The 24,432-nt window shown below is 40.2% G+C and overlaps 1 protein-coding gene across 1 annotated transcript in view; it reads right to left on the minus strand.

Moving 5' to 3' along the window:
- Positions 1–6,167: 6,167 nt before the first annotated feature.
- The window catches only part of ctnna2 (catenin (cadherin-associated protein), alpha 2), a 321,242-nt gene continuing 302,977 nt past the window's right edge, over positions 6,168–24,432 (minus strand). The window contains exons 15-18 of the mRNA XM_006787177.3: positions 20,199–20,380; positions 19,160–19,265; positions 9,972–10,106; positions 6,168–7,357 (exon numbers count right to left, since the gene is read on the minus strand). Of these exons, the coding sequence (XP_006787240.1) occupies positions 7,070–7,357; positions 9,972–10,106; positions 19,160–19,265; positions 20,199–20,380 (711 nt within the window). The 3' untranslated portion in view covers positions 6,168–7,069. The remainder of the gene's footprint in view (positions 7,358–9,971; positions 10,107–19,159; positions 19,266–20,198; positions 20,381–24,432) is intronic.

Genomic DNA, 24,432 nt, shown 5'->3' on the forward strand with positions numbered 1-24,432 from the left:
TAGTTATCTGTGTTTTACTGTTTGAGCCGAATAACCCATAAAAAGCTGCTGACCAAGCAGAGAAGTGTTTAAAGTTTTATCAGTCAAACACTTTTCAGCCTCTATGAGAAAGCACATCCCCTCTGATGGGTAAATATGGACTCCAGCCGAAGAGCTCCTCTTATGTCTGCTCTCTTTTAAAGCTAATAGTATATATTTAATAGTTGAAGGGATGATAATAGTTGGTGATAGAAAGAGGGAAAAAAAGGCGATCCACATCATTCGTGTGTGATAGCTTTCCATTTGATTGGTCAAGAAGAGGTCACTCTCTTTCCTCATTTAATTTCCAAAGACATTAATCACACGGTTTCTACAGCTATTTTGAGCGTCTGCTGACCACTTTACTATGACCTTGTTCAAATTCACAAAGGTCGTTTTACTGCTTGCCACTCTATCCCTCCCTCTCTGTAATTTAAACATTGACAGCTCCGGCTCATTAAGGTACCATCTGGTGAAATGCACTGTAAAAGAAGAAAACAGTGGAGTGCAGACCTCCAGTGGGCTCTAATAATCCCCTCTCTAAGCTGTTAACATTATTTTCAACAATGTTCCAGATAGATTAAAAGTTGTTATGAGGGAGAAGGCAAAGTTTGTCCTGATTATTGTGTGATGGGCCATGGGGGAGCTCAGCTGTAAAGCGCCTCACGTGTTAGCGCGCGTGAAGAGGGAAATGTATGTGTTCTCAGTTAGGTTTGTTCCATGCAGAAAATAATGTTGTGATCTGCACAAAGAGAGTATACAGAAGTAAGAATGTATAAAGGATATACACTATACTGCCAAACGTGTTCATTCACCCATCCAAATGATTGAATTCAGGTGTTGCAGTTACTTTCATGGCCACAAGTGTAGAAAATTAAACACCTAGGCATGCAGAGTGCTTCTACAAACATCATAGTGCCACCAGTGCAACAAGTCCAGGCATGACATCTCCTCGCTCCTAAATATTCCAGTCAGCTGTTAGTGGAAGCGATTGGGAACAAAAGGCCTTGAAATCATAGACCGCGTAAAATCACAAAGGAACTCTTAATGCTTCACTATACCAAGAAATTTTGGACAATTTCATGCATCCAACTTTGTGGGAACAGTTTGGGGATGAACGTTTCCTGTTCTAATATGACTGCACACCAGTGAGGTGGTCCAGTGAGGACCAGCAAGGTCCATAAAGACATGGATGAGCGAGTTTGATGTGGAAGAACTTGACTGGCCTGCACAGAGTCTTGACCTCAACCTGATAGACCAGCTTTGGCATGAATTAGAGCGAAGACTGTGAGCCAGGTTCTCTCCAACAGTGTCTGACCTTGCAGCTCTGAAGAAGGCTTCCAATGGTTCACATAAACACACTCCTACATCTTGTGGAGTTAAACCTGTTATACCTGCAAAGGGTGGGCTGATATCATATTAAACCCTATGGATTACAAATTACACTCACTTTATATTCCTGTGAAGGCAGATGAGTGACTGTAGTACTATAGAAGTAGACATAAAATGTACAGTATCAGCGATGAACTGCATGAAAATCATAAAAAAAACATGAATGCAAAAATGCTACTTAAAAAGTGATTAAATGACTAAAAATTAAATCCAGCTCTCAGCATATTTACATCTCACTATTTCATGTCATGTTATTCTTTTTTTCTTTGCTGCAGTAACTTTATATCTAATGGACAGAGTGGCCACAGTGGTATTGATCGCTTAGAACTTTTTGGCAACAAAGCAAAAAAAGGTTGTTTTCCCAAGATGTCAAGCTGTTCTTATAATGAGAGATTTTGTGAGAAACTCTGCTGCTTCAAAATGCAGGATATAGCCAAAGGTTGTTTTGGTGACGCCATGTAGTGTTGAAAATCTTCTAAAGTGAAAACTTTCTACATCCAGTTCCATTACAAGCACGTAAAAAAACAGTAACTGATGCTGATCTAATGGCTTTTCAAACTACAGAGCAGCAACTAAAGGGCTTTTTGTTTTAATTAAAGAAATCAGATAGAGAAATCTGTAAATCCATAATCAAACTCCTCTGAATTACCAAAACTGACCTTCATATTTGGCATAACTATGATTGTATGTATCACAGTACGTGGATAAAGCACAAAGATGAAAAGATGGACCACTGGTCCAACCTTAAGTATTAGCTTATGGCCGTTTGCTATTTGAAATAACAGAGAGATGCAATTAGGCTAAAAATGAGCTCACTGGCTGTGAGCCATCAATGACAAACAGCCTAAATGAAGAACATAACAAATCGGTGAAAACTAGAGGAAGTGGGCTTTCAAGTGATTAAAATGTGGATGAAAAAACAGAATTACTAAATGCATTTTATAAATACTAAACGTGTTTGATTATTGGATAAAAATTGAGTGCTGTCTCTCCAAGCAGCAAATCCACATGTGTGTGAGTGCGTGTGTGAGAGAGGAAGACACACCTGGAGACAACGCTCCAGGTCCTGCCCCCTCCCCCCAGCTGTCCATCACTGCCATCCAGGTGAGAAGGTAATTGAGGAGATTCTGTCGGAGCAGAGCAGTGGCCTCTGACAGCCTTTCGAGTGCACAGAAAATGTACCAGACAGCCAGAGGTGGTTTGACGGCATCTGTTCAACATACCTTCTGACATCATGAATGCCGGGCCTCCAGAAAAGACAACGCAAAGCAACACATAAAGCACAAAAAAGTTTTTCTTTTTTCGATTCAACTCGTTAAAACTACTTCTTAGTTGTGTTGCACAACCGGGGAAATGTTTTCATCCCTTTCTTACACATAAAAGCTCAGAGCCACAGTAACTTCCAAGACTGAAATCTCCTGCATTACTGAGCCAGTTGAGACGTACAGCAGGAAAATAAGAATGTGTGGCAGTCCTTATAAGGTGGGTCACACAACAGTGCTCCACACTGTTGGTAAGATGAATGACCTTAAGATTTATTTCCGAAGGAATAATCCTTTAACTATATATCCAGTCCAGAAAGCCTGTGTATTACACTCATATTTGGATGTTTGTTCTTTGCATGATTTATGTCCAGCGCAAATACTCAAAGCAAATGCTGGAAATAGTGTGCCCTTTATGTAGCACAGGAAGCAGTAGGGGGGGGGGTGTAGCATATGCAGTTTGATGCAGGAGACTGCAGCTTGCATCCTGTCTCAATGCAACAGTTAAAGAAAAAATTGTTTTAAATAAATAAATAAATCTTAACCCATTTTTTTAGTAGTCTTATCTTAACCAGGGCATAAAAATCTACAAGAATTTTCAAAATGTGCATTCCTTTGTAGACGAGTCAGTACTGAAACCTGCACTTCCTCAGCTGGCAATCGCCTTAAACAAAGAGCTATTTAAGGGAACTTTAAAGGAAGAATATTGAATATTTATGGAGATAATGAATTTCTTTAATATTCATGATTTTTTAAAAATGGTGGAGAGTGCAGTTGGTGAATATTTCCACATCATCACAGTGGTATTTTGGGACTAAATAGCAATACAGTCCTGTGGTATCAGTTTTATTGTGTTTTGGGTAAATTTCAAATGTGATTAAAACTGAAATATCAATATGCAAAAGTGCAAAAATGCAACTTCTGAGAAGCCACACCTGCTTGACCTCCAGGCGTGTTCGAGAAGCTGAGCTAAACCTGAAAGAGGTATGAACCAGTGGCAGAGGAGTTGAAGTGTTTGTGTTACTCAGACTCTTAAAAGCATAGGCCAGCATTCTGAAGAAATTATGAATTGTCTAGACTCTCTATACCTCGTGGCTTTCTTGAGAAAATTAGAATTAGAAATAGGTTTAACCCTTTTGTGGAAGTACATCCAAAGAGCTAAAGGTATAAATAAATAAAGAAGACAAAGCCTGAGGTTTCATTTCATATCTCCCCAAAAACCGCCCGCAATTAATTTGCAGCAGTAATGTGTCGGTGGGTTCAGACTGGAATTATTCATCAGGTGGTAAATATTTGTGCGCTGCATTAGTGATGTTTTTGTCCAGAAGAAGAAAACAACCACCTCCTGCCTACCTAATGTGGAGCTAAGGACGTTTCAGAAAATGCATTTTGCTGATAACCTTTCTTGTCTTAGTGAATGGACGAAAAAAAGAGAGAGAGACTCAACAGTGTCATCAGGTCACACTAAGACGGTTTCCCAGATTTAATCTCGACGTTACAACAACGGCCATAAAGAGGTCCCTTTACAGCGCTGATGTCCGCTCGTGTGCAGATGGCAAAGTGCTTGGTGTCAGAAGGATTGTGACACCATAGACCAGAAGCCAAAAAAGCATATTGCGGCAGCTGCTTGTGTGCTGTTCATCACCATTCTCCCTCTGGGACTTTGACAGTCATTTTCCTCTCCGTCTATTTTTATAGTTGGTTTGAGGGAGGTTTGCTTAACTAGATTAGAACTCTGTTTTAATCCTTTTAATACAGCGAATCCCATCTCAAATCAAAGTGCTAAAACCCTACACTGCACTGGCATTTCCGCCACCGTCGTTATTTCTTTTTAATTATTTTTAATTTTCGAAGAGAACAAGCTGTCAGCCATCGCGGCCCGCTTTATTTGGATAGGGGGGATGGATACACACAGGGATAATTTTAGTTAAGACAGCACAACAGCCAGGAATTAATCCCTCCATTAACTGGATTGTGTTACTACTTCTCCCCTGTGGCCCTGTTTCCTAAACAGAGGGTGGCCTGGTGATGCACGGATGCCTGATGCATGTTGTGTTTAATGGTCATTAGCAGCACAATGTGGATACATAAAGAACCTTATTCATTATCAGGGACCGAACTGCAGAATTATTCAAACTAATGTCGCATGAGCCATTATTGGGACAATTATGCATGTCGATGCTTTTGATTTGATTCGTAAGAGATCGAGGTCGTGTTAAGCAGTTGGTTGATTTGCTCTCCGGTGTTGTAATGCCACAGTGTGCAAATGCCTCTGGGGACTGTTTTTTAAATACATATATAAATAATGAATGTATTGTGCTGTCTCTAAAACTGAGCTAATTTCTTGGAATTAAACATAACCGGAGGTCGTAACCAGGTCTTGCTGCTGTATAAAGTTTATAGTGGTAGTATTCACGCTGATCTTTGATCTCTTTCTTTAAGAGAGCTTGACTTCCTCATTCAGAGAACTGTGGGGCTTCTCGTCTTGCCTCCCCAACAGCTGCGCCTCTTTCATAACCAATCCTTTCCTTCCTTCTCTGACAGCTCAGCAGATTTAAGAGAGATTGATAAGGACTTCAGTAATCAATACTGACTTATACACCTGACATGGAGTCAGCAGTTAACTCGGAGACAATGAGGAATTGATACAGCTTTGGCAGCACATCACACCCATCACATGAATGTCAATTTAATAGACAAAGTGTATTCTAAGAGAATACAATACCACTAAGCTTTGAGTGAAGTGGGAACATCGCTCGCTTACGTGGTGATGGTGAGCTGGTGTTTATGTTTGCCATGTTTTGGCCTCACCACGAGTGAGGGCGGAATTTGTCCATTTATTTAAGTGTTCGTTTTTGGGTCGATAATGGTGCTCTGGGAAACGTTTAGGAACCATCAAAGCCTGAAGGCGGGACTCGAATATCGGCGCTACGCTCAATATCAATCCATACAATCGTGGTCAAGACATTTCGGTTAAGCGTCAGTCTCGTGGAGGCATTAGCAGAAAGGTCAGGGCACTTCCCCCACACTCTCCAAGGAAGTAGGATATGATGATGATGTCTGAGGACAAATATACAACTTTAGTGGCAGACGCTGTGCTGTTACAAAGGATACATGACACCTGCTGAACATGAATGTCAGTAAAAATCATGGCGATCCATTTCAGATGTGCTGAGATCTTCAAGGCTAAAGCGATCACATACGTTAGGACTGCTTGTGTGGAGAATGTGTGGAAATATCACAACGACAGCACTAACCGTGCTGAGCCAAGACCAATTATCTCCAGTCACAGCGCAGAGTTGACCTGTGACCCCGAATCAATACACCTATTCTTGTAAGCTTGCGGCACTAATGGATATTTTCTCCTCCTTCATTTTGCACGTGAATCTCGAGCGGTTGTCAGGTCCTTCTGACTAATGACGGGCTGTAACACTCTGATTGATATTGTAGCTGCTGCTTATATGAAAGTAATAAAGACACAGGAAACTTGAGGTGTCAAGTTGGGGGATTTATTAGAGAAGGGTGGATATAAAGGTATCGTATGCAGGGGTTCTATTCTCTGAGCAAACCACAACTAGTCAAACCTCTCTGTCTATATTATACGCTACATGACTTCCAAACAAGGTCATCATAGTTAGTGACGTTACCATTCAAGAAAAGGGGTTTAAAAAGGCAATACAATAGACCATAAGTGTGCTTTGGTAAAAAAAAAACAACACCATATGGATTATTATTAATATTATTATTATTATAATCATCGGGAATGGGGGAACTACTCGGATGCTGACACTTCCAGGTATTTTAAACATAGGTTATTCCTAGCACTACAGGTTAACATTCAAATTGAAAAAAAAAACAAAGTCATCAAGGATCATACCACCACTGATATCCTTCGCTTAGAGCAACTCCTTTACTGAACCATGTAAGATTTCCATTGAGACTGTTTAAGTGTGTATACAAGCAGCCAGTCAGTAGCACATTAATGATACAGCTAGAATATCAACTGCCACGATTAATTATTTTTTTTAAATGCCTCACTTCCTCCTCTGATATGTTTCTTTCCCCTTTTTTTTGTTTTTTAACTTCCATATTTTCAAAATGTCGTTCTGTCTTTGTCACATTTTGGCTCTCACATATTAAGCTACAATAAGATCGATAAATACTGTTGGGTTGTGTGCTGGCTGTCTGTGAGCCATGAGGACCACAGTGTTAACAGGAGCCACAGTGTGGCAGTTTTAATATATACTGTAGTCCTCCTGAGGTGTCACCAAGCACACACAGGGCAAACAGAGCTGGGTTAACACAATGTAAAAAGGGAACTTTTTCATCAACTTCTCGCCGTCATGTTGAGTTGTTTTTCTTAAGCATGACTTCTTTTTTCGTTTTTCTCTTTCTTCTTAGAAGGAGTCCATGGCCTTGAATTCGCTGAGGGCCTGGACGGGGGAGATGTGTTTCTTCTGGGAGCCTCGTCGTACACGAGTCTGGCATTCCTCGGGCTTCTCCCTTTTTACCAGAGGCTTCTTCTCGGGGGCCTTCATGCGCCAAGACACAACGGGCGAGTTAACAGCCGCTGTTCCGTACACCTTCTGGTACTTGGTGGAAGCTACATAAGACGCCTTTACAGTCAGCACCACTGCATTCATTAGGTTCTTGGCCGCTTGGATCAGGGAGGTGGCGCTGTCCAGCTGAAGAGGGTATGATGAGTTGTAGGGGAAAGAGAAAAATATTACATCAAAAGTCGGTTTGTCTAAGAATGAAAAGGACACTCATTTTCTTGCCCTAAACAACATTGAAACATATCAGTTACAGTATTGTGCAAAAGTGTTGAGCCACCCTCATTTCTTTTTAATTTGCCAGGAAAAATGGGTGCAGTGAAACACAGTATCTACAGCAGAGTTTGTACAGTTCGGTTGAGCTAGAAAAAGTAACACTGGTATGATCACTTGTCTTTAAACACTGCCTGAACTCTCCTGGGCAGGCTTTTGGGTAATTTCTTTATGTCTTCTTCAGGAATAGTTCTCCAGGTTTCTTGAAGGACATTCAAAGCTCTTCTTGCTGTGGCTACCTTTTGTTCTGTTCTCTGTCACGATGATCACACACTTCTGCAATAATGTTGACATCCAGGCTCTGGGCATATTTTTTTTGGTACACAATTTATATTCTAATCTATTTATTTTTCTATTTTATTTTATATATATATATATATATATATATATATATATATATATATATATATATATATATATATATATATATATATATATATATATATATATATGTAATTCACTTTTTTCTTGCTGAACTTTATGCTGCTGTATCTGAATTGAATTTCCCCAGTGTGGAATTAATAAGGTCTCTCTCTCTATTTCTATGATAATGTTGCATTGTGTGTTTTTCTACCCAGGTAGGATTTTAATGCATTAGCAGTGTGTTTGGGATCATTATGAAAAATGAAGCTGTTGCTAATCAGAAGCTTTCCAGATGGTTTTGCACGGTGGATCAAAATGTGATGGTGTTGTGTTCATACGTCAATCAATTTCCATCCTGAACACTGCTGGCTGAAGTGCGGCTCCAATTTGAACCAAAAAATTCAAATGATTCAAATGATGATGAATGGATTCATCACTACAATATGACCTGTTACCACAAAATTTCAGTCTAGTTCTTACATAATTTGGCGTGTCTCAGACTTTTCTCCTGTTTCCATTTCTTCCTTCCTATTTCTTAAGGACATGACTTTTAGATACTGTTCATCTGCTGTAGATTTCAGGGTCTTTTAGAAACTGTCCACTTGTCCAGTTTCCTCAGATTTTTTAAGGCCACACTGCACACCATAATGAAATTTGCCAAGTTTTTGACTAACAGCTCTCTGAGAATTACATTGTTGTTGCAATACTTGTATCGTGTGCCTGTCAAACTCTGTTATTTTTGGCATTTTTCATGGATTCAACTAAAGAGAAGGGAACAAATGATGTGTTTTTGCAAGAAAGCGACTAAAGATAGCAAAGAATGAATTTTAAATTGTAAGTTGTCTGTTATGTTCAGACACAACACTGCTTCATCCCTTGAATTAAGTGCCTTTTTTATACTTGCACTTATACTTCAGTGTTAAGTGTTTCAACAAAAATGCTTCTTTTAAAATGATAAGGTACAAGGACTGGACTAGAAGTTAGTAAAAAACAGCGAATTATCACAGAAAAACTTTCAAAGCCTGGACAACTATTGCTTCAAACCAAAAATCACAATACCGTCTGGCTCCTTGGAATCAAAATATGAAGAAATGAAGGGTGACTCAAGACTTTTGCACAGCAGTGTAGATACAACACCTAGAAGGTCTGTGCCGCAACCAGCAATTAGAGAGGATAAAAACACGGCTCTCACTATATGACATCTTATTTTAGCAGTTCTTAATTAGCAGAGGCAGGGGTCAGGTGCACCTCTGTCTCCGTCTGTTTTGTTTGGCTGACATTTAAGGGTCGTGGCCAGTGGGCCTCCTCCTACATCACACTGAGACGAGTCAACAGTTTAGATTTAATGAGTGTGGACTCCAGCTGGCCACCATGAAAAGGTTAAAATCTCAGCAGGGCTTGCATATCTCATGTGAGACAAACATTAGAGTCCTGAGAAATTAAGAAGTGTATCAACGCAGGATGCTGGGAAATCCAAAGCAAAGATAAAAGTCAAGTTTGTTTTTAGTTGGCTCTATTGAAACAGATCTTTTATTTTTTTCCCCTGATAAAATCAAAATTCACAAAAACTGGTCAGTAAGGAGAACTGCAGGGCTCAACCTTAATAGTTTAAAATGTGTTTAAAGTCCACAAATGCTGCACTAATGATGATAGAAGAGACTCGTATACCAGCTATTTTATAAGTTATACAAATGATACTGTTTAGAAAGGTTCATAAAATTGTGCATTGTTGTAGTTTTTGTATTAACTTCTATATTTCTATACACTGAAAAACATGATGAATAAGAAGTTTAAGAACCTCAAGCAACTTGGAATAATTGTCTGATTTTGGTTGGAGCACTATTAGGAGTTCATGAGGCATGAACACTACAACTGGAAAAAAGCCCGTGGTGCATATTTCAGGTATTATTAGATGGTAATCGTTTTGAAATAATTGCATCAGCCATAATCTACATGACCCTTTATCTCATCTTCCAAGCTTCATTATGACCTTGAAAAAAAAGATTTGCCCATCCGCAGCACGGAGCATAAAAAAGGTCTTAAATGGATCAAGTCTAGTGAGTCTACGCTTAAAGCGTGTCTACAACATCAGTGATAGTGAAGCACTTACCCCAGACACGATGAGCTCTCCACCCAGATTCTGGACCTCAGCTTTCACCTTGCTGCAGATGTTGAGCTGATGACAGTACAGGGCAATCCTCTGAAGGTAAGCCAGCAGATCCTGCTTGCATGCTGAATCAGGGCACTGAATGGAAAAGAGGTGCAAAGACACATGCAGTCTATATATGATCATGGCAATTAGACTTTAAATTAACAGCAGCAAAACCCAACAGTTTTTACATTTTCATCTTTAGCCTCCTCACACTGACAGCTGTGCATCATAATTCAGAAATTCTGCAATACAAATAAAGGGATGTGCCCTGAAATGTACACTGTTTGGATGAAATAGTTTCCATATAAGCAGACTCACACAGAGAATTACATACATCTTCCTGCATCATCACAATGATGTGTAGTGACATGCAAATGTGATTATTGCATCTACAGTGGGGGAAATAATAATTTTATCCCCTGCTGATTTGTTCACTTATAAAGAAATGAACAATTTTAATTTTATGGTTTATTCAATGAGAGGAAAATCAATTTATAACTTTTGTTTTTTTGTTTTTTTCTGGAATTTTGGTTGATATTTTTTCTCCATTAAAATCAAACTATCACCTGTTAATTTCTTTGTAATGAGCAAACTTACAAATTCAGCAGGGGATCAAACAACTATTTCTCCCACTGTATGAAGTGTAATTTGTATACATGGCTGAAAATGTTTTTACATTTTGATCCAGTCAAAGCCATGGAAAATGGTCTTAGGACTTGTTTCAGACATTATTGCCAAAATCTAAGTCTATGCCTATCGCAGAACTACCATCTGGATTTAAAGGTGGTACGTTTTCCCCCAAAATAATTCAGATCCAAGTTCTCCATCAAATTGGATTGTTATAATAGTCATGGTGTCTGAAGTTGAGCCGGTTTTAAAACATAACACCAAGAAAAACAATCCTAAACAAACCTAACAAAAAAATAGGAACAGTGGGGTTCCTGCATTTTTGGCTGCTAATTACACATCTTTGCGCGAAGCACGAAGGCTGTTGCTCAATATTTTTTTTCCCATTGTTAGTTGTTGCAGGCATGAGTTTCAAAGGCGAGTTGAGCTGCACTGCAGGTCGTCAAACACATTCATTTCACATGAAACAAGTTTGTCACAGCATGTTGCAGAAGAAGAAAGCCGATCAATCCACAATGAATGGACACAATATTTCAAAACCCAGAACGACTTGCTTCCACAGCAGCCTTTCTTCCCCTGTGGCCCACTTTTATATTATTTTTTTGAATCAGAAGTTCTGACCTGGTCCTGCTGGTCTTTGTGCTACTTCAACAGGAGAAAGACCAATCATACAGAGCAGCAAATGGACCAACAGGGAATAAGAGGACAGCCTCCTCAGGTATCCTACTATCACACAGTTTGCCCCTATTATTCCATCTGGAAGTCTTCCAGGAGTCAGCTATGGCCCACTAAGCTCCCAGTGGGTTAAGAACACTGCATCAGCTGCTTAAACACTGTGAGCATCATTTTGTAGCAGCACCTTTCTTCCAGCCATTAATATTAAACGGTCCTAACTAGGACATTCAGCACCACTGTGTGGGGAAATGCACAGCTCATTTCCTTGTCTTCTGGGCTCGGGTATATGGGGATGGCAAGTTAAACATCGAGCTGTGACATGAATATACCCCCTCCAGGACTTACAACTTTCCTGGCTTCCTGTTTCATCTCCTTCTACCTGAGACAAGGCCTCCTGGGCCAAGAAAAATTGCATCGACCGGCCCAAAGTGCCCTTCACTGATGCTCACAAATGGATAGCAAAAGTCTGTCTTTTGTCTTTGGTGAAATGTTTGGAGTTTTTTTCTTCTTTCCAAGCTACAAATATAATTGCAAAAAGCAATTCAAGGCATAGTTACGGCTAGAGCAGGACTTTCAACAGCCCAATAAAGCACCATCTTCCTCTCACTGAGTGCAGACTGAGGGCGAGCTGCTAGCTCATAAAGCAGCCAGTGAGGGTGAAGCGTCTCTTTGGGCATTATCACTGCACCGCCAGTCCTGGCTAGAATAACTGCTAACTGCACTTCGCACTGCTGGCACTTCACACTATTGCCCGAGGCAACTTTGATGCAGACATGACACAATTGTTCCCTATTGTACAGTTGACTAATAGCCCAGTTCTTCCACAGATTCCCTGTTGATGTAAATAAATTGTATGGCCCATTACTTTGCCTGGCTCATTGAAGCCCTCTCTCTTTATAGCGAAATAGGATTCATTACTGTCTAGTCAGGAAACAACGTGCAGTGACAACTGGACTTTTTCGGCCTTCGCCAAACTCTCTCTGACCTTCTCTCTTCTTTCACTATTATATGAACATTTTATATTAGTGTCCAGAGGAACAAGCAAGAGAGTTCTTTTTTGTTTTTGCATAATTTGGCCCTAAATGAATAAAACATGCTCCAAATGGATAATTTAGCAAGATGATGTGAACTCTCTTGCTAAGATGAGGGCAACACCATCAGAGTGTGGCAGTCTGTCAAAACACAAGTCACACCTCACGCTGATGCTGCATTTATAAGCAGGCTTGGACTTTTTCTCCTAAATGATTCACTTTGTAAGAAGTAGTAATTAGTAATTAAAAACTGTTTCGCTCGCAGCCTGAGCCCTGTTGCGGTTTTGCCTTTATTGTAGCGTTTTGTTGTGCGTTAAATGGATAACAGTAGACGAAGACAAGGATGAAATCTGAAAAGGCTGACTTGAAGATGGTACGATGACAGATTCAAATGGAGCATGTTACACTCAGTTACACAATATGTCTTCTAGCTGACTGGACAGCTACAGTCTCTCTGATGGTAAGCTGTCACTTGTCAGTTACGTCAAGATAGCTGGTAATCTTTCTATTTGCTCATTCAGTCTTTGCATCTCCACCAAAGGCTGAGCACTGTTGTGCTCTCATACATACTAAAATCACTTATTATATTTTAGTGCATTCCTAATGCACCGCATCTTCTTCTTATGATTTATTCCATTATCTGGCATGTTGCACAAGAAAAGTCTTAAAAGATAAATTACAATTTCCCAACTTCGACAAAATAAATAATTCAAGTGACCTTGAGTACCATTCATGATTTTTTAAAACATGTGACTATTGATTTACATCTAAAATGTGCAATTTCTGCCCAGAATTAAAATTATTATTAACTGAATCTTCTACTCAGGTTGTGTCTTACCTATAAGAACTACAGACCCCCCCAAAACTTATAATGTCAGACACATCCTCTTCACTTCACACACTTGCAATGTGGTCACATAATATTTTAGGTAAAAAAAAAAAAGGATTTTAACAAAGGATCAAACAAAGCACAAGGAAGATCTTCCACACAACTTTTCACTCGGCGACAGGGATGGTAGGTGGACAGGTTTTGATAAAGTGCTTTTCTACTCTACCTGAGCACTCTCCAAGTGAATCTCTCATTCACCAAAGCACTGCTTTCTGTGTTCAAGTGTTTTCTTTTTAACATTCACAGCCACACACAGGCCGATGAATGCATAGAGCAATTTGGGGTTCACCATCTTGCCCAAGGACACTTTAGCATGCAGACTGGAGCAGCCAGAATCGAACCACCAACCTTCCAGTTAGTAGATGGCCTGTGCTACCTCTTGAGCTGTAGCAATCATTGTTAAATACAGCTACTTCTGACTGCTCCAGCCAGTGCCTATCAAACTGTATATTTTTGTTTATATATATATATATATATATATATATATATATATATATATATATATATATATATATATATATATATATATATATAAATTAGACATGAGTCTAGTTTTTGCTGGTGTCTGTCGAAGTGACAGGAGTACTGGTTTGCACTCACTGTGACAGAAGCTTTTGCTCTGACAACTAAAGCATCATCTGAAAGTCTGTGTTTGTAGCTTTAAAAGGGTTAGGGTATGTTTTGAAGCATTTGTAATGACCTTTAATAAATTATTGTGCAACACAACTCAGCGCTCAAACTGCATATTTACAAAAGTGAAACACAAATGAAAAGTTCTTTTTCAAAGCAATGATAAGCAGCAAAAATAATGTGAAATATAATATAAGATAAGGGAAGCAGTATTAAATATTTTCAAGACGTCTTAGCAGGAAAATCTTACAATACTACCAAGGGCAAGAAAACTATGATCCTCCTGGTAAATAGCTTCTGTGGAGCCACAATCATTCAAAGACATCTACTTTGTCTAATATTACACTGAATATGGGCACTGTATCACACTTACAGGGTCACTCTGCCTTTCTAAGAATAGCTCCAACCTGAAGTTCTTACCATCTCAGGTGTAGTCATATTTTCTCACCTTGACATACTACACAGAAATGTAAAGACACCTACGACAACTGTCAACACAGATACCAAGTACCTGCGCTGGCAGAATGACTCGGCAATCAAAGTGTGCCTGCCTCAAGCCAAGTTATTCATACTGCTACATATCACAGTTTTTCATTGCGCTGTGCTCTGCGCTACACGAACTCTTAAAGATAAACTTGGTGGCGGTTGGTGTCATAAGAATCCTAACAGCGTGAGGAGTCCAAAGATGTGCTCGCTGAGATCTTCAAACTCCAGTTTCACTTCTTTTGCCGGGACATTCAAAGTCACCTGAAAAGCTGCTATGTTGTGACCCATTTATGTCCACAGAAGACAGTCAACACTCGCTCCTCTGTCGAATGATAAAAACATTTGTGAGCGATCAGATGCATCTTTGAATTTGCCTCCAGAACTGTACATATAAGACACCATAACTTTGATCTTCTAGCTGTGTGGAACAACAGCTGGAAGGATCTCCGAAACTGTCCTCAATCTCCATCAAGTTGATGACACACCCACGGTTTTCCCTCAATTTTAGTCGCTTTTCAGAACCTCAAATTACCTTTTGCTGCATTTCCAAACTCCATTTATCAGCTGCTGTTTGAGGTGACGGCTACTGCTTTTTCGTATTTATTAATTTGCGGCACATTCATGTTTAATGCTTTTCATTCATCAACTGCATTTATTATTCATGCGAAATTAGCATCTTTGTGGCGTTATTGTTGCGTCTGTGTTTGTTGTTGTTATAAATAAATGTTTCATATTTTCATCAGGTGCATCAGGTTCATGTTTTCTTAAAAATACTTTCAGTTAATTTATTTATTATGTCTTCTAAGCTCACTTCCTGTCTTTAAATGGGTATGCCTTGGGGAAACAGACACACTCTCTACTTTTAAGATTACATTTAAAATTTTTCTTTTTGATAAAGCTTATAATGATTGTTAGATCAGGTGACCCTGAATCCTCTCTTAGTTACGCTGCAATAAGCTGCCGGGAGCTTGAATATTTCATATTCACTCACTGTGTTTATATACCACTCTGTGTTTAATCGTTAGTTATTATTAATCTCTGGCTCTCTTACACAGCGTGTCTGTTCTCCATCCCCTCATCCCCAACCTGTTGCGGCAGATGGCCGCCCTTCCCTGTTCCTGGTTCTGCCGAAGGTTTCTTGCTGTTAAAAGGGAATTTTTCCTCCCCATTGTCACCAAGCGCTTGCTCCTTTGAGGCCATTTAATTGTTGGGGTTTTCTCTGTGTTATTTTAGAGTCTTTACCTCATAATACAAAGCACCTTGAGGCAACTGTTGCTGTGATTTGGCGCTATACAAATAAAATTGAATTGAACTGAGTTGAATTATGTTAAACCACGATCAAGCCTCAACGTCTGGCTGTGTTCACATAAGCTTTATTGTTGTGCAACAGTGGGACAACAATACCACTGTGCTATATTGGAAAATATACAGTTTTTGTTTGCCAACATGTGCATTCAGAGTACTGTTAAAAACACATAACACAAGCAAAAAGATGCTTCAAGAGAGAAAAAAATGCACGTTTGGATTAGAGACACGGTTTGAGGAATATCGGGGTGTTGGACGCTTAAACTGAATGAAATGATGAATTAGATATTTAGTATGCATGTAGGGGTTAACAAATCAAGCACCATGAGAAAATGAAGAGGGAGAAATAGAGTCGAAAAAAAGAGCTGGAGTGAAATGGGGTGACGTGCCTCTAGGGTTTTTTCTATGTCATGTGCTGTGCTCAAACGACTATGAAAGTCCCCCACTTCCATACTGAATTGCCTTCTGCCTCACATGTGCTCATCAATAGGGCTGACGTGGAGTCATGGTGACAAGGTTTGCTACTTATGGGACCTGTCTGAATGCAGTGGAGAAGGCTTTACTTTTACTGTCATGCCACAGCGCTCTCGACAAGCACCGGTTACTGACTACAATGTGCGAATGCAAAATACTTGTCTTTATCCACAACAATAAAGGTCATTTGATTTGTTGTTTAATTCCATTAAGATGCTTGATAAAAGCAAACTTTTCAGCTTTTAACTTTTATTAACTCACTCTAATTACTAGATGGCATGGCAGCAAATGGACCGAGTGCCCAACATGAGTACTTTCAGAATAAATACATGCTGGAAATGAAAAGGTCCTCAAGTCCCACTTTATTTTCAGTACACAGTGCTGATGTCCCTGGAAGTGTAGCAGAAGGTTCTGAATATTCAGTAAACACTGGTCTAGGAAACATTTAAGTGAGAATTAAAAATGGCAAGCCACCTGCTCTTTTCATTATGGCAACTGTTGATTCAGACACAGGCTCTGGAAGTGATTTGCCATGTGACAGATTCACTCCTACCTAAACCCTGTTAAACACTGATCATCACTTGGCAGTCTACGAGCCAAGAAGTGAATACAAAGGCACACAAATACAAATCCATGCTTCTTTTGTACTCTCTGTCCCAGATATTTCTCTCAACAGCATACGCGACACCAAACAGAGGCAAATGTTTTCACACATGGAAACATGCAAAAGAGCCCGAAACTTTGTTCTGTAGTGCAATATGGTCTGGAGAGCAGGATAGTGTGACACGAACAGAAAAGTGCCAGCTTTGACTAAAGATTCCTTCTGGGCCGCTGAAAGCTTAACATACTCTGCAGCCTTAAAAACTAGTGGGCATTCTGTGCTGTGGTAAGAGCAGAAGGCTTGTTGATATATTGTTGTGAAACCACATATTGTCACAAGAAGGCACAAGATAAAGAACATTTAAAAGAGTTGGTCAAAATCCTCTTTGGTTGAATCTAAATTCAAGGAAAAATGTTACAAAGGTTATTTCTTTTCTCCTTTTTTGTATTTTTTAAGACGTTGGACATCTAAATAGCTTTTCAGCATATTTTAATTTTCCAGAATGTTAGGTCATAGGCCAAAACAAAAGGGTTTTCTCATTTTAAACTATGTCTACTCCTGCTTTGGTTCAGTTGTACTGCTATCATGCTACATGCTGCCAACAGACATTCTTGTAGCTACCATTTAACAGTTTAACAGTCTGTTAATTGTGCAAAACAATTACTAAGTCTATCTAACACTGGATATTGGAGTTCAGAAAACATTCCTCCGAGACTTTAGTGTATAGTAGTAAAATGAGAACATTACATAAGCGATGGACATGTTCAGCAGCATTACTCAAGTAGACCGTGGTGTCTAAATGACGACTTTAGGCCTTTGATACTAAAAGTCTGCAAAGAAAATATCTCCAGCACCACCAGCCTGAGCTGCTGACTCTCTCGTTGATCATCTGAATGCTGCAGCAGAAATCAAGACTCATCAGATGAGGCAACATTTTTCCAGTCTTCCATTGTCCAGTTTGGTGAGCCTGTGTGTAGCCTCAACTTACTGTTCTTAGCTGGAGTGGCAGCCAGTGTGGCCTTGTGCTGCTGTAGCACATCTTTTTCAAGGTTCAATGTGTATTTCAGAGATGCTCTTCTGAATACCTTGGTTGTAGCGACTGGTTATTTTGTTACTTTTGCCTTCCTATCAACTCAGAGCAGTCCGATTATTCTCCTCCAACCTCTGGCATCAACAAAGCATTTTCACTCAGAGACTTGCTGCTCCTTAGATATTTTCTGGGGGAGCAGCAGTAAATATCTTATAGATCATTCTCTATAAACCCTAGAGATGGTTGTGTGGGAAAATCCCAGTAGATCAGCAGTTTCTGAAATACTCAGACCCTCTCGCCTGACACCAACAACCATGCGACATTTAAAGGCATTGAAATCACCTTCTGCAAATCGCTCTCTGATGCTCCGTTTCAACTTCAAAGCTTGTCTTGACCTTGCCTAAACATACTGAGCTGCTACCATGGAACTAGCTGATCAGATATTGACATTAACAAGCAGCTGGACAATAAAATGAACTGAATAAAGTTGAATAATACATAATATAGTGGTTAGTGAGTGTATGTGGCAATGTTATCTGGTCAGTTTTCATGGATGTACACACTTATTATGCATATAACATATAAAATAAAGTTTAAGTATAGAGATTATACTTATAAAAACCTTGTGCTTTTCACTAATATAACGTGGCTGTGTGTGATGGTGCATGACACTTTATGAAGGCTTCAGAAAAAGATTTCACTGTTATAACTCTAAAATTTAGCTTCATTTCTTCAGCTAAGCAGCAATGGATGGAAGCCCAGTGTGTGTTAGTGAAACCAACAATAATTATTCCAAAGGTTTGCTAGCTAACAGCAGCAGCAATTACAATGACAACAGGCTGCCTTAATGAATCAGTGAGTCTTGAGCCTAAGTTTATTCTCACTTCTTATTAGAGACAGATGAAATGAAGAAGAACATTATGCATTACCTGGAGTGCTGCTAGCATTTTGAAATACCTCCCACTTCATTTGCTGTACACACACATGCACAACATACACACGTATTGCTTTTCACTTCCATCTTCCCCCGGCGCAGCGCTGATTGATTAGATATTGAAAATGGTCTGTCAGCGTGTTTTAGAGAGGTACTCATCTGATAATGAATGCAACACCTCGGTTGGGAGCTAATTATATTAGAGACACAACTTGGTTCTGCTGTCTTGCTCTCTCAGTGTTGGTCCCTTTGGGAGACAAAGTCATGCAGAAACACACCCTGCTGCTTCGGCAAGGCTCATCAATGCCCACAGTAAAGATTTCCATCGGCCATGCCGGCTTATTCACAATTTGCTCCTCCGCCAGAAACCGTGACACAGTCAGAGACACATTTAGTCTGATACAAAGTACGTGTATAATGGCAAAAATTAAACTAAGCAGACACAAACTGAGTTGCAAAGCTACCTGATCTGCAACAGCACGGGCCAATTTGTCCATCCTGGAACCAGCCTCTGCAATTTTCTTAGCCGCGTTGATCACATCTGAGGAGTTCTTCAGGGGGCCTTTGCCTCTGGGAAAATTCAAGGAGAGAAGAAGGAAAAAAGGGATGGTGGGTGGAGTTGCAGAGGCAGGAGGCATGCAGAGCTTCCCTTTAAAGACTGCGCTCATCCCAGTGCTGCACAGGCATGTAGGGAAGCTAATTTGCTGTTTATGGCATTAAAAATATGACACAATACAATAACAAAGATTTTCCCAGATAATGGATGAAACAAATACAGTCTACCTGTATCCCTAATGATCCATCTTGGAGACATGCTTTGAAGCACTCTCCAAGAAGGAAACAATTTATGCTTTAAAAGCAAAACATGAAAATTTTCAGAGAAGTTACGGTAAAAGGGAAAAAATACAGGAGAGGAAACCAGATCGTTTGTGATCTAAGTTGGGTTTTTTTCTTTCTTTTTTGCAACAAAGGGGAGAGTTAATGTGGATAAGAGAACTGGGCCTGCCTCTCACTGATGTTTCACTTTTAGTCACTGGAAGTTGAAAGTTCCGTTCAGTTTGTTCATGCCAGCGTGAGTCAACGGGGTCACTGCCAAGTAATAACGGTGCAGTCACAGCACCGCAGTCACAAACACTCATGACTAATCATGGTTCTGATTTTCACCAGCTGCTATGGTGTGGTGTATTGTTTTCACCTTGTGAGTGTTTGTGCGCGTGAGTAAGTGTCATCGTGGCAAAATGTGGTCCTGAGGACACCTACAGATCACGAACTACAGGTGGCTTAAATACTGTGGCAGGGTTAATGTGTCTGACTGCTGGCTTTAAAAAAAGCAGGAGTCAACATATAGCCCGTCTCTGAACCATGACAACCATTACAGTCTGATCATAACAAAGTGCTTTTTTTTGCCTTCAACCAAACAGAATATAGTTTGCTTTTCAAACAATCTCTAGCTGCATAATTTTCACATTTAAAATAAAAATGTCCACTGTGTGTCACTCTTACCTGGTGAAATCTGTCATCTCCATCATGATCATGCACATCTGCTTGGCGAGCACAATGATGTCGTTGCCATTGTCGTCCCACTTGGCAACTTCTGCGTCTAACTTGCACTTTTCCTGTCTGAAGCTCTCCACCTGCTCAGCAATCTTTGCCTTCTCCTCCTGGGGAAGCTGTGCCATGATGGCCTGCAGGCAACACGGGAGTATGAAGGAAGCAAAAAGCATTAGAGGAGGAGGAAGATATTATGAAAGGGTACATTTGAGCTGAATAAATTGGGAAGATGGCTCATGAGGGAAAAAACAGTGGAGAAAATAAAGGAGAGAGTTAAAGTTGGGGAGGAGAGAATGAGAAGGAAATGAGAAAGAAAGAGGGATTATGCTAAGAGAAACAGCAGAGAGGGCATTTATAAAAGAGCTGTTGCACCATTTGTTCATTTTTTCCCTTCTGGTACACTTTTTTATCCACTCAACAAAAACTTGGACAAAAGTTGAACATTAAATCTGGGGTCTGACGACTTGCTCCTCTAAAACACTTCAAAATAAAGTTCTAAACTTTATATTTAATGACTGGAACTTTTCAAACCACTTGACATCTTATATCCATAAAAAGCAAATCCATTTTTTTTTATTCGCCTTCATTTTTTTTTCTCCTTCCATGAGAATACATTTGCTCTCTCAGCGGCCTTTGGGGGCAGGTCCAAAATGGCATAAATCTTGTGGCAAGGTCACAGGCGCAGTAAGGACCCAGTATTATTTGGGAGATAAATGTATAATTACCTCGCTTCTTAGACCAGAGAATGAATAATGCATTTGTTCAACATTATGTCAGGGAGGTGAGATGGAAGGAAGAGTAACCTGGTTTCCATTAGGTCGATTCTATTGACTCGAGAGGGTGAGAGAGAAAACGAGTACAGTGAAAAAAGGAAAGTCACCATTGTTTTTTAACCTCATCTATTATTGACTGCCCTCCAAGAATTGCCATTCTCTTAATGAAATAATCACCCTACTCCTCCCTTTCCCTCTCTCACAGCAAAGTTGGTGTGTGGGGGTGTGGGGCGAGCTTGATGAGCGAGTGCGTCACTTTGCTCAGTGCCCCTGGTAGATGCGTGAGGAGGAAGGGGGGGGGGGGGGGGGGGAGAGAGAAAAAACCATAGACGACTTGTCTTCTTGAAATTCTTTGAAAGCGAATAAGCATAGGGGAGAGGGCCAACAATGAAAAAGAGAAAATTGAAATTACAGACAGAAATAGGGAAGCATGGAGGCACAATTTTCTCATCAGAGGCCAGCAGATGCGTCCATGAGCTTTGGCCTACTGATCACTTTGTGAGCGGGGTGCTGCAAAGCTTTGATGGCGGTTAGCTTGAAAAAAGAAAAGAAAGAAAAAAGCCCATACGGCATAAACAAACAAGCAAAACCAGCCCCCTCAAGCCCAGTGTAGATTTCCTCTGCTGCTTGTGCCAAGACACACAAACAACAGAGCTGAAGCAAATCCCATTTAACAGCATGTGGGGTGAAAACACTGCTCATACTTAAAACAAATACCAAGTTACTATGTATTCAGACTGAGGAATAAATCATTTAAATCACACAAGTGATTCCAGCAAGGCAAACTTCTATTCGCACTGCAGGTATGCCTGCGCGCGTTGCTCAGGGGCTCTGGGTCCTCGACACCGCTGACTGGCTGAACATCGACTTTGCGCTTGCTCATCTACACATCAAAACACGTCCAAATGTTAGTTCACCAAGGAGATTTGTATTATTTTATTAGAGTCACGAGTGTCGCATAGCGTCCCAATGATGATTTTTTTATGGATGGCAATTTGCAGAAATCGTAAAAACTGTGCTACATGATAAAAAAGTTAATACATTCAAATGGGACGAATTTATGCCAATTAAACAAGGATGCTTTGTCTATTTTTCTTTATTATTTTGGCATTTTTTTGACTTGGAAGAAACTCACCCAGAAACAGTCACAGCCTACTTTAACAACTCTATTTTATCAGCAATGAAAACATGGAGCCAAGTCACCAGCAGCACGGCACTGACTCACCTCAGACAACCTCAAACATAGCTGTTTTTTAATTTTCAATTTATTCTTCAAAACTACCTAAGAATCTTAATCTTGACACATCTTAACACATTTGCCTTAAAATAACCGTACAGTTATTTTAATATACATTTTTTGGACTGTGTAAGCCACTTAAAAATGTTGCTGTTTTCTTCTAATCTTTAAAACAATTTTTTTTAAAAAGCCTCATAATTACATGTCTCCCCCCCATGATATCAAAAATGGTGTCAAGTATCAAGTATTTCTGTGGGCATCAGTATCGAGTTTAAAATTCTTGGATGGTGGCCACACTAATATGTTGCATGAACTGCTCTGCTCACTCTTTTCATGCACACCTGCTTCCTTCTCGCTGACCTGAATCTATGTCGCTGCCACTGGTGTTACAGTTGTTCTTACAGCATTTCAAAAGCTTTTTAAACCCCACAGTCCACTGGTGGGGAAGTCACAACCTGCTGAGCTGAGCCTCAGGTGTGTTCATGTGGGAAATGACAAGGTCAAAGTCTAAATGCCAAGTATTAACACTTAGCCACATTCTACATTTATATTCTCGAAATTCTCGGCTGATTTTTTTGCTTTGTTCTATGTAACACCGCTTGCTGTTTCTCAGCTCGAAGAAAGTTGTATTTATGTTGCTGATTTGAATTACAACCTGTTTTTAAATTCAAATGAGTCTGAATAATACTTCAAGTATTCACAAATATAACCTTGAGAACAACAAAAGATATTTTAGTCCAGATTCGTTAAAGGTGCTTGTGCTCTCAGCAGGTGGGGTCTGACGATTCAATAGCTCCCCCTTGGATATGACTTGCTGATTACATGTTCACATCTTAGTGTGGCCAAAAATATAATGCACTGTGAGTGCTGCCTCAGCAATAGGGACACTGGTGCTTGTGCTGTGACAGGCAGAGCTCTCTGACCTCAGGTCTCGAAGGTGGTCATTATTATCTTTGCTGTTCACATCTTTCCTGCACCCAACTGTTGAGGCATCAATAATTCACTTATTTCTATTATTATACTGAATGGTATGCTGCCAGTGTCAAAAAGGGTGAGTACACCATTAGGAGAAACACATGGTATGTATGGTATGGCTTTGCAAAATGCCACTGCAATGAGGCAGGAAAATAAAAATGTAAATTGAGAATCAGAGAGCCTCTAGATGCACTAAAAATGTTTGTTTTTTTTCCTTCTCCCCATCTTCTGCTTGTAGAAACTACATAAAACGAAGTGAAACTTCTCTCCTAAACAACTAAAGGGAGCAAAAAGTCTCTTGAACTCAACAATTTAGAGTGAAAATTCCTTCTCTAAAATTAGGGATCTGGGGAAGTTGGGGAGAGAAAGTGAGGGATTTGGTTAGTATACCGATTCACTCTGAAAACGGCGTGACAAAAGAGAGTGCGTCAGGGAGGAAAAGAGAGAGAAAGAGGTTCTGAACACAAAAGAGAGCTGCAAGCACAGGGGTAAACACACGAGCCAATTGGGACGTCAGGGGAGCAGTAAGGGCCCCTGGTGAAGCGCACCCCCCCCCCTGCCAAACACACATGTGCGCGCGCACACTCACACACACCGTCGTCTTCTCCTCCTCCTTCTATCCTGCACTCTAGAATTCACTTATCCCCAAATCCCTTTCCCTACTTTACTGATAACAACAAGGAGCGGGCCTCGGGAGCTTAACATAGTGGCAAATCCGGCCGAGGGAGTTCTGTGCCAATACACTCTGCGGCTCGGCTACGTCTGCAGGGATTAGAGCGCTTTCCGGGTTTCTTCACCAAGTGCGGCATCTTGAAATGACTTTAATTTGTTTCATTTGAAATAAACTGCCCAGACACTCAGAGTTCAATTTTATGGATGACCTATCAGCTGTTATCCAATCACAGTGTTAAGAAATGTTTGCCGTGTGTTGGGGTGCTTTATATTTGGCTCCCCGTGCATTATCTGTGGCTTGTTATAGCAGCAGAGTTTGCTTCGGTATGTTCTGATAGAAAGAGACACTATACACAGACCCAATTCGCCTCTGTGTTTTTCTGCCCCCTCATTATACATGTTTGCTCTAATAACTTGGCTTTATGCAAAAGTATAATACAAGTGAAAAGCAGAGCACCACACACCAGAACAAAGGCTCCTGGGACTGCCCTAGACTTAATTTGATTTCCCCCCTCTCTTTGGCGAAAGA

This window comes from Neolamprologus brichardi, chromosome 6 (assembly GCF_056152115.1).
Source record: "Neolamprologus brichardi isolate AB-2024 chromosome 6, ASM5615211v1, whole genome shotgun sequence".
In the NCBI taxonomy this organism is placed as follows: Eukaryota; Metazoa; Chordata; class Actinopteri; order Cichliformes; family Cichlidae; genus Neolamprologus; species Neolamprologus brichardi.